At 43.8% G+C, this 10,919-nt stretch overlaps 1 protein-coding gene across 3 annotated transcripts in view; it reads left to right on the forward strand.

The window, feature by feature from the left end:
* The first annotated feature begins 723 nt into the window (after positions 1-723).
* Positions 724-10,919, forward strand: part of LOC115225661 (solute carrier family 13 member 5-like) — a 37,604-nt gene continuing 27,408 nt past the window's right edge. For all 3 annotated transcript variants that reach the window (XM_036514601.1, XM_036514600.1, XM_036514602.1), the window contains exons 1-3: positions 724-920; positions 6,700-6,862; positions 8,590-8,739. In XM_036514601.1, the coding sequence (XP_036370494.1) occupies positions 6,755-6,862; positions 8,590-8,739 (258 nt within the window). In that variant the 5' untranslated portion in view covers positions 724-920; positions 6,700-6,754. The remainder of the gene's footprint in view (positions 921-6,699; positions 6,863-8,589; positions 8,740-10,919) is intronic.

Below are 10,919 nucleotides of genomic sequence, written 5' to 3' on the forward strand. Positions count from 1 at the left end.
ACTGTGCCAGTCTTTAGACAATCCTTGCGACTGGAACGTAGAATGGGCAAAAGTCTTGTAAAAGGGACTTTTTGGAGGAGGTCTCTTTAAGTCCAAGGACATACAGACATCTTAGTATCATTTTATTTATTGGTCTGCTTTGCATTTTATGCTAGCAGTACCTCCAACATTACCCAAAACACCACCCCCAACACTGCCAGCACCACCCACAACAATGCCACCACCACCCCCAGCACTACCAGCACCACCCCCTACAATGCAAACACCACCCCCAACACTACCAGCACCACCCCTACAATGCAAACACCACCCACCACCCGCTACCAGCACCACCCCTACAATGGCAAACACCACCCCCAGCACTACCAGCAACCACCCCCTACAATGCAAACACCACCACCCCCAACTACCAGCACCACCGCACCCCCCTACAATGCAACAACCACCCCCCCCCAGCACTACCAGCACCACCCCTACAATGCAAACACCACCCTCCAACAATGCCAGCACCACCCCCAACACTACCCACAACGCCACCCCCAACAATGCCAGCACTACCCCCAACACTACCAGCACCACCACCCCCTACAATCCAACACCACCCCCAACAATGCTAGCACCACCCCCACCCAACACTGCCAGCTGCACCACCCACAGTACTGCTATAACTACTACTACGATGACCACCACCACAACTACAACCCCACCACCACCACCACTACTACTACAACCACCGCCACCAACACCATTACTACTACTAGCACTACTACTGCCACTACCACTACCACTACTACTACTACCATCACCACTACTACTACTACTACTACCACCACTACTACTACTACTACAATCCCCACTGCCACTACTATCAATGCCAATGGTTTCAGAGAAAACACCTGTATTTCCTTTACCTCTGACAGGTAAGTCCTACGTGAGTGTATGTATATGTGTATGAGCGTGTGTAAGTGTGTGTATGTATGTGTGTGTACAAGCAAATATTTATTGATTGATTTGTCTATGTATTGTTTATATATTTCTCTCTCTTTCCCTCTACCCACACACACACAGGTGTATATATATGCATATACATACATACATACATACATATATGTGTATATATATATATATATATATATATATATATATATATATATATATACATAATGCATATAAATATGTATATATATATATATAATATATATATATATATGCATATCATCATCGTCGTTAAATGATGATGATATGCATATATATATATTTATATACATATATTTTATATATATATATTATATGTATATATATTTATATATATAGTGTGTGTATATATATATATATATATATATATATATAGAGGGAGAGTTTACGAAAAAAACAAAAGACGAAGACAGGTGGTGTACATAACAAACAGATGTATTAGTATAACGCTCAGGAATAGCAAAAGTCTTTTACGTTTCGAGCCTACGCTCTTCTACAGAAAAGGGACACAGAAAAAAGAAGGAGAAACATCATCATCATCATCGTTTAGCATCCCTTTTTCATGCTAGCATGGGTTGGATGGTTCAACTGGGGTCTGTGGAGCCAGAAGGCTTCATCAGGCCTAGTCAGATCTGGCAGTGTTTCTACGGCTGGATGCCCTTCCTAACGCCAACCACTCCGAGAGTCAAGTGGGTGCTTTTTACGTGCCACCCGCACAGGTGCCAGACAGAGCTGGCAAACGGCCAATATATATATGTATATATATATATATATATATATATATTTATATAATATATTTATATATGCATATATATGTATATGCATTATGTATATATATATATATATATATTTTTATATATATATGAGAGAGAGAGACCCCCTTCGATCATGACTGACCATGGGATTGCACCTAGAAAGTTACCCTCCTAGTCACAAGTCTGGGTAAGGTTGTTTATGGAAGACCAGCAGTCGCCCATGCATCCCAGTCTCTCCACGCTACCAATGTTATCCAAGGGAAAGGCAAAGGGGCCGATACAGCTTGGCACCAGTGATGTCACAACTCATTTCTACAGCTGAGTGAACTGGAGCAACGTGAAATAAAGTCTCTTGCTCAAGGACACAACATGCAGCCCAGTCCGGGATTCAAACTCACAACCTCACGATCGTAAGCTCGACGGTCTAACCACTGAGCCATTATATTATATTATATATATGTATATATATATATATATGTATATATATATATATATACTCTTTACTCTTTTACTTGTTTCAGTCATTTGACTGCGGCCATGCTGGAGCACCGCCTTTAGTCGAGCAAATCGACCCCAGGGCTTATTCTTTGTAAGTCCAGTACTTATTCTATCGGTCTCTTTTGCCGAACCACTAAGTGACGGGGACGTAAACACACCAGCATCGGTTGTCAAGCAATGCTAGGGGGACAAACACAGACACACAAACACACACACATACATATATATATATACATATATACGACAGGCTTCTTTCAGTTTCCGTCTACCAAATCCACTCACAAGGCATTGGTCGGCCCGGGGCTATAGCAGAAGACACTCGCAGTGGGTTTGAACCTGGAACCATGTGGTTGGTTAGCAAGCTACTTACCACACAGCCACTCCTGTATATATATATATATATATATATACGTGAACTATCTTCACCTTCTTCATTTTCCTTAGCTAGGCTATTTTTGCCTTCCTTCTTAACTATTCGTAAGTCAAAGGGACACCACAGCATCAACTACACAGCACATGTGGTGCATCTTGTCCCCCACAACCAAATCCAGTTTGTTATGCTCTAGCACCTGATCTGTTTCGATTCGGAAATCCCAGAAGATTTTGCTTGTCTCCGACTCTGCCACTCTCTGCGGTTTGTTCTCATACCACATCTTGCCTCTCTCTAGACCTTACTTTTCGCAGTTTCCATTGTTACACTTTCGCCAACACATTGTGTCACCACAGCTTGTAGAGGTCTTCCAGGAATTTACTAAGAATTATTATTATTATTATCATTATAATTATTATAGGCGCAGGAGTGGCTGTGTGGTAAGTAGCTTGCTAACCAACCACATGGTTCCGGGTTCAGTCCCACTGCGTGGCTTCTTGGGCAAATGTCTTCTGCTATAGCCCCGGGCCGACCAATGCCATGTGAGTGGATTTGGTAGACGGAAACTGAAAGAAGCCTGTCGTATATATGTATATATATATATATATATATATATATATATATATATATATATATATAGGTATGTGTTTGTGTGTCTGTGTTTGTCCCCCTAGCATTGCCTGACAACCGATGCTGGTGTGTCTTCGTCCCCGTCACTTAGCGGTTCGGCAAAAGAGACCGATAGAATAAGTACTGGGCTTACAAAGAATAAGTTCCGGGGTCGATTTGCTTGACTAAATGCGGTGCTCCAGCATGGCCGCAGTCAAATGACTGAAACAAGTAAAAGAGTAAAGAGTATTGCCTTTGCACAGCTTCTAATGCTGGAGATGTTCTACGGTGTCAGCTGTTCACTACCAGTGAACTAAGGTAACACCTCTTATTTTTTGAGCACCTTCTGGAGTATTCGAGCGGTTCCAAGCAGTTCTGTTTTCTGCAAGTGCTCCACACTTATTGCAGCCCCTATTTGTTCCACGTACTTCTCAAGATTTTTACTCAGGGCTCCGACAATTATTGGTACTACTGCTACCTTTTCCATCGACCACAACTGCTTAACTTCCCAAGCTAACCTGTCATATCTATCGACTTTTCTTTCTTCCTTATTGCATACCTCCGAGAGTGTAGTGGGTGCTTTTACGTGCCACCGGCATGAGGGCCAGTCAGGCGTTACTGGCAGCAGCCACGCTCAAAAGGTGCTTTTTATGTGCCACCTGCACAGGAGCCAGTCCAACGGCACTTGTAACGACCTCGCTCGAATGTTTTTTCACCTGTCACCAGCACGAGTGCCAATAAAGCGACACAGGTAACGATCACGCTCGAATGGTGCCTTTTAGGTGCCTTATTTTTAGAATGACATTGTAGGGTAAGCGTGAGAGGCTGGATCTGGTTAGATTGGATATCATCATCATCATCATCATTTAGCGTCCGCTTTCCATGCTAGCATGGGTTGGACGGTTCAACTGGGGTCTGGGAAGCCAGAAGGCTGCACCAGGCCCAGTCTGATCTGGCAGTGTTTCTACAACTGGATGCCCTTCCTAACGCCAACCACTCTGTGAGTGTAGTGGGTGCTTTTTACGTGCCACTGGCACAGGTGCCAGACGAGGCTGGCAAACGGCCACAATCGGATGGTGCTTTTTTTAACTATGAAGAATATTTAGACTGGATTTGACCGGTTTAAATGCGAAAGGATTAAGAATTTTCATTTCAACCCCTTATCTTCTTTTCTTCCCCTCCCCTTTCATGAATTTTCCTTTTCACTCTTACACCCTCCTTTCCCATTCTGTCGTCTGACATTTTCATCTCACTATCTTCACCATTAGGTTATCTGACCTCCCCTACACCTTCCTTAAATACTCTCACTTCCAAAATTCTGATAATTAATGGAAGGTTACCACTGTTTAAACGATTTCTTTAATCATACAATTAACACCATTTTCTTAATGATTGTGTGGTCATGTTGCAGCAAAAAGCATGTCACAAAGTTTATCCGTAATGTGTGTCACGTTTGTTACACTACATGTCACAGTAACCTATCAACTTCTCTCAATGGAGAGACGTAGCGGATCAACCGAGAGAAACTCCCTGATTTCCAAGTTATGAAATCCGTTAAGTAACAATACTCCAGAAACCTTTTGGAGAAAAAAAAATTTTGGTGGCCCTTTGAAGTTTATATTATTCTCTCTTTTTCTCTTTTTTTCTCTTTTTTACTTGTTTCAGTCATTTTGACTGCGGCCATGCTGGATCACCGCCTTTAATCGAGCAACTCGACCCCGGAACTTATTCTTTTGTAAGCCCAGTACTTATTCTATCGGTCTCTTTTGCCGAACCGCTAAGTGACGGGGACGTAAACACACCAGCATCGGTTGTCAAGCAATGCTAGGGGGACAAACACAGACACACAAACACACACACACACATATATATATACACATATATACGACGGGCTTCTTTCAGTTTCCGTCTACCAAATCCACTCACAAGGCTTTGGTTGGCCTGAGGCTATAGTAGAAGACACTTGCCCAAGGTGCCACACAGTGGGACTGAACCCGGAACCATGTGGTTGGTAAACAAGCTACTTACACACAGCCATTCCTGCGCCTATTATTATTATATTTTTTCCTTCTTTCTTCAAATTTTCCATACACCTAGGGCAGAGAAGCTCATTGTATGCATTCCCAGATTACACACACAAATTCACAGGTAAAATATGCATTTAAAAAATTAATAAATAAATAAATTCATGGATGGATGTTGTTTTCACAGCGATAATGCTCTTCTCAGTACATGAGCCATTCCAGTTAACATGATTTTTTGCACTTCCTGTAGAGATGGTGAGCCTGGAATCATTTTCAAATAGGTTTCAGTACCTTTATTATTATTTTATTATTATTATTATTATTAGCTGTGATACCAGTACCGGTGGCATGTAAGAGAACCATCCAAACGGGGCCGTTGCCAGTGCCGCCCCGACTGGCCTCGTGCCGGTGGCACATAAAAAGCACCATTGGTTCGTGGCCGTTGCCAGTCTCGCCTGGCCCCCGTGCCAGTGGCATGTAAAAAGACCATCCGATCGTGGCCGTTTGCCAGCCTCGTCTGGCACCTGTGCCGGTGGCACATAAAAAGCACCCACTACACTCACGGAGTGGTTGGCATTAGGAAGGGCATCCAGCTGTAGAAACACTGCCAGATCAGACTGGAGCCTGGTGCAGCCTCCTGGCTTCCCAGATCCTGGTCAAAACATCCAACATATGCTAGCATGGAAAACGGACATTAAACGATGATGATGATGATGATTTCTGGCAATTCATTTACATCAAAGAACTCCAAGAGCCTTGATCCTTTCTCATTCCTTATACCATAATCATTCCTTCTATGTACCCTTGAAGTTTATATTATTCTCTCTTTTTTCTCTTTTTTACTTGTTTCAGTCATTTGACTGCGGCCATACTGGAGCACCGCCTTAAGTCAAGCAAATCGACCCCGGGATTTATTCTTTGTAAGCCCAGTACTTATTCTATCGGTCTCTTTTGCCGAACCACTAAGTGATGGGGACGTAAACACACCAGCATCGGTTGTCAAGCAATGGTAGGGGGACAAACACAAATACACACATACATATATATATATATATATACATATATACATATATATGACAGGCTTCTTTCAGTTTCCGTCTACCAAATCCACTCACAAGGCATTGGTCGGCCCGGGGCTATAGCAGAAGACACTTGCCCAAGATGCCACGCAGTGGGACTGAACCCGGAACCATGTGGTTGGTTAGCAAGCTACTTACCACACAGTCACTCCTACATATACAACAGGCTTCTTTCGGTTTCCGTCTACCAAATCCACTCACAAGGCATTGGTCGGCCCGGGGCTATAGCAGAAGACACTTGCCCAAGGTGCCACGCAGTGGGACTGAACCCGGAACCATGTGGTTGGTTAGCAAGCTACTTACCACATAGCCACTCCTGTGTTATGATGATGTCTATTATGCAACCCCTTGACATATATTCGTGTTTGTTTTATCTTTTTTCTTTGCAGTGATCCAGCGTCAGGAGTTCAATCCCAGCTCTTGTTCATTCTTCATTATCTCATTATGGGCCTCAGATTAGCCCTCAAGAAGCTTTGGCTTCTCCGTAACATCTTAATCGTGGTGCTCGTCCCATTGTTGCTCTCCCCTATACCAACCCTTGTGGGCTCAAAGGTAAGTCCCCCCCACCCACCCCTCCAGCAGAGGGCGCTGTTTGGTATCTTTTTCTATCACATGATCTTAGATATGAATAGGGTGGAGGGTTTGTCTTTTATGGGGTTTCATCATCATCATCATCATCATCATCATTGTTTAATGTCCATTTTCCATGCTAGCATGGGTTGGACGGTTCGACCGGGGTCTGGGAAGCCAGAAGGCTGCACCAGGCTCCAGTCTGATCTGGCAGTGTTTCTACAGCTGGATGCCCTTCCTAACGCCAACCACTCCGTGAGTGTAGTGTGGGTCTTTTTTACGTGCCACTTGCACAGGTGCCAGACGAGGCTGGCAAACGGGGCCATGATCGGATGGTTCTTTTTACGTGCCACCGGCACAGGTGCCAGACGAGGCTGGCAGACGGCCACGATCGCATGGTGCTTTTTACGTGCCACCTGCACAGGGGCCAGACGAGGCTGGCAAACAGCCATGATCGCATGGTGCTTTTTACGTGCCACCGGCACAGGGGCCAGACGAGGCTGACAAACGGCCACGATCGGATGGTGCTTGATGAGGCACCAGATGAGGCTGGCAACGGCCAGTGTTGAGAAAGGGCTGTGCCCATGGCCACTACCTGGCCCCTCTGAGATTCGTGTGTGTGAAGTGAGGTCGGCGTTGGCACATGGCTTAGTGGTCATAAGGCAAAGTCAACCTTGGTGGAATTTGAACTCAGAACGTAAAGTCAGATGAGATTCTGCTAAGCATTTTACTTGGCAAACTAATGATTCTGCCAGCTGGTATTGGTTTCAAATTTTGGCACAAGGCCAGCAATTTTGTGGGGAGGGGATAAATCAATTACATCGACCCCAGTGCGTAACTGGTACTTATTTAATCGACCCCGAAAGGATGAAAGGGAAAGTTGACCTCGGCAGAATTTGAACTCAGAACGTGAAGTTACATGAACTGCTGCAAAGTTTGTCATAGTATTAGAAGTAGTAGTAGTGGTGGTGGGGGTGGTTGATGTAGTATTTGTTGTAGTAGTAGTAGTAGTAGTAAGTAGTAGTAGTAGTGGTGGTTGTGGTGGCGGCAGTGGTGATGTTGGTGGTGGTAGATGTAGTGTTCGTAGTAGCAGTAGAAGCAGCAGCAGCAGCAATACCAGTGGTAGTAGTAGTGATGGTTGTGGTGGTGGTAGATGTAGTTTTCGTAGCAGTAGTAGTAGCAGCAGCAGCAGCAATACCAGTAGTAGTAGTTGTAGTAGTAGCAACAGCAGCAGTTTTGATGATGGTTGTGGTAGTGGTTGTGGTGGCGGCAGTGGTGGTAGTTGTCTTGGTGGTGGTAGATGTGTTCGTAGTAGTAGTAGAAGCAGTAGCAGTAGTAGTAGTAGTGATGGTTGTGGTTGTAGTGGTGGTAGTTGTCTTGGTGGTGGTAGATGTAGTTTTCGTAGTAGTAGTAATAGCAGCAGCAGCAGCAATACCAGTAGTAGTAGTAGTAGTAGCAGCAGCAGCAGCAGTTGTGATGATGGTAGTGGTTTTGGTGATGGCAGTGGTGATAGTAGTAGTAGTGGTGAAGGTGGTTTTCATGGTGTTGCTGATGGTGGTGATGATGGACACTGGACATTGAACAATACATCAGGTCAAGGGGTCAACCACCCGCACCCCTAAGCGTTATCCCCTATGAACCCTGTCATGCCCTAACCCTACAGAACTCCCCCCAGACTTGTGACGCTCTACCGATTCTCTTTGCAACAGGAAGCTAAATGTGCCTACTGTATATTACTGATAGCCATCTTCTGGATCAGCGAGGCCCTGCCCATAGCCGTCACTGCGCTCCTGCCCCTGGTGTTGTTCCCGATGTTGGGGGTCGCTGAAGCAAAGTCCATAGCCGGAAATTATGTCAACGTGAGTAAAGTGTATTTATTTGTCTTTTATTCAAAGAAACATCACCCAAATTGTAAATGTACAATCATCATCATCATTATCATCACCATTATCGCCATAACTACCATGTATATATTATATATATATATATATATATATATAAAAATATTTAAAAATTGAGGGAGATAAATTAATATTAATTTTAATATCAATTTAAAACCAGTAGTCCAGCATTCAAAAAATCTGAAGAGTCAGAGAAAATTCAAATATATGTGTATATTGGCAGGGCTGGCCTGCTAGGTAGCCAGCCAGAATGCTAGAAAAAGATCATCAACGATCAAACTACAAGGGAAATTCTCTAGAGGAAGAATTCAGCGAACACCAGAACCAAATTTGGCGGGCAGGACATATGAAAAATTAAATAAAAAACAGACTTAAATGCATACCTCGGTTTCGGTCTTAACAAAAGAATTACTTGCATAATTCAAGTGTCCGTGACTTCTTCAGTACATTCGGTCCTCGAGATGCAAACCGCAAGACTAACCCCAGCTCTCTGTGTCAAGACAGACACGTGCTTAGTCTTACTGATTACATCGGGAATAAAATTTCAAATGTCTTGGTTCTGGCGCGCTAAGAGACTCCTGAAGCGAAGGGCTGCAGTGAATGATTCACTGCGGGTAATGCTTACAACTAGGGAACGTATTTATTTAAATATTTAAAAATTGAGGGAGATAAATTAATATTAATTTTAATATCAATTTAAAACCAGTAGTCCAGCATTCAAAAAATCTGAGGAGTCAGAGAAAATTCAAATATATGTGTATATTGGCAGGGCTGGCCTGCTAGGTAGCCGGCCAGAATGCTAGAAAAAGATCATCAACGATCAAACTACAAGGGAAATTCTCTAGAGGAAGAATTCAGCGAACCCAGAACCAAATTTTATTTAATTTTTCATATGTCTCTGCCCGCCAAATTTGGTTCTGGTGTTCGCTGAATTCTTCCTCTAGAGAATTTCCCTTGTAGTTTGATCGTTGATGATCTTTTTCTAGCATTCTGGCCGGCTACCTAGCAGGCCAGCCCTGCCAATATACATATTATATATAATATATATATATATATATATATATATATATACCATACATACACATGTATGTATGTGTGTGACCTCGTGTGTACCGTTGGCGATTTTTTTCCTCCGTCTTTCCTTCTCATATGTTTCCGACGAAGAGCTCCACTCGAAACGTTAAATCCTCCTTCTTTCCTGAGCGTCCAATACTATATTTGTTCCACGTCCTCGCGTTGTTTTTTTTTGTGCTTTCTTGTTTGGATTAACTATATATATATATACATACATACATAGATACATACATACATACATATATATATATATATATCATCATCATCATCGTTTAACATTTGTTTTCCATGCTAGCATGGGTTGGATGGTTTGACTGGGGTCTGGGAAGCCAGGAGGCTGCACCAGGCCCCAATCTGATCTGGCAGTGTTTCTACAGCTGGATGCCCTTCCTAACACCAACCACTGTCAGAGTATAGTGGGTGCTTTTTACATACCACCGGCACAGGGGCCAGAGGAGCTGGCATTGACCACGATCAGATGGTGCTTTTTACATACCACCGGCACAGGAGCAGGGGTCACAACTACAATTTCCTTTTGATTTGATTTTGATATTGCTGATGTTGATGTACTTGACTGAATAGGTCCCCTCATGTACAGCATGTCACCCTACGATCCAAGGTACTTTTTGAGTGGGCTGGTTATGCGACACTGGTGTATGTTACAGCTGTGGACTCACTTTATTTGCCGGGTCTTCTCAGTCACACCATACCTCCAGAGAGTGGAGGCGCAATGGCCCAGTGGTTAGGGCAGCGGACTCACGGTCATAGGATCGCGGTTTCGATTCCCAGACCGGGCGTTGTGAGTGTTTATTGAGCGAAAACACCTAAAAGCTCCACGAGGCTCCGGCAGGGGATGGTGGTGATCCTGCTGTACTCTTTCACCACAACTTTCTCTCACTCTTACTTCCTGTTATGTTGTACATGTATTCAAGGGGCCGGCCTTGTCACTCTCTGTGTCATGCTGAATATCCCCGAGAACTACGTTAAGGGTGCACGTGTCTGTGGAGTGCTCAGCCACTTACACATTAATTTCACGAGCAGGCTGTAACCAATGGAGTGCTTCC

This window comes from Octopus sinensis, linkage group LG28, assembly GCF_006345805.1.
Source record: "Octopus sinensis linkage group LG28, ASM634580v1, whole genome shotgun sequence".
Classification (NCBI taxonomy): Eukaryota; Metazoa; Mollusca; class Cephalopoda; order Octopoda; family Octopodidae; genus Octopus; species Octopus sinensis.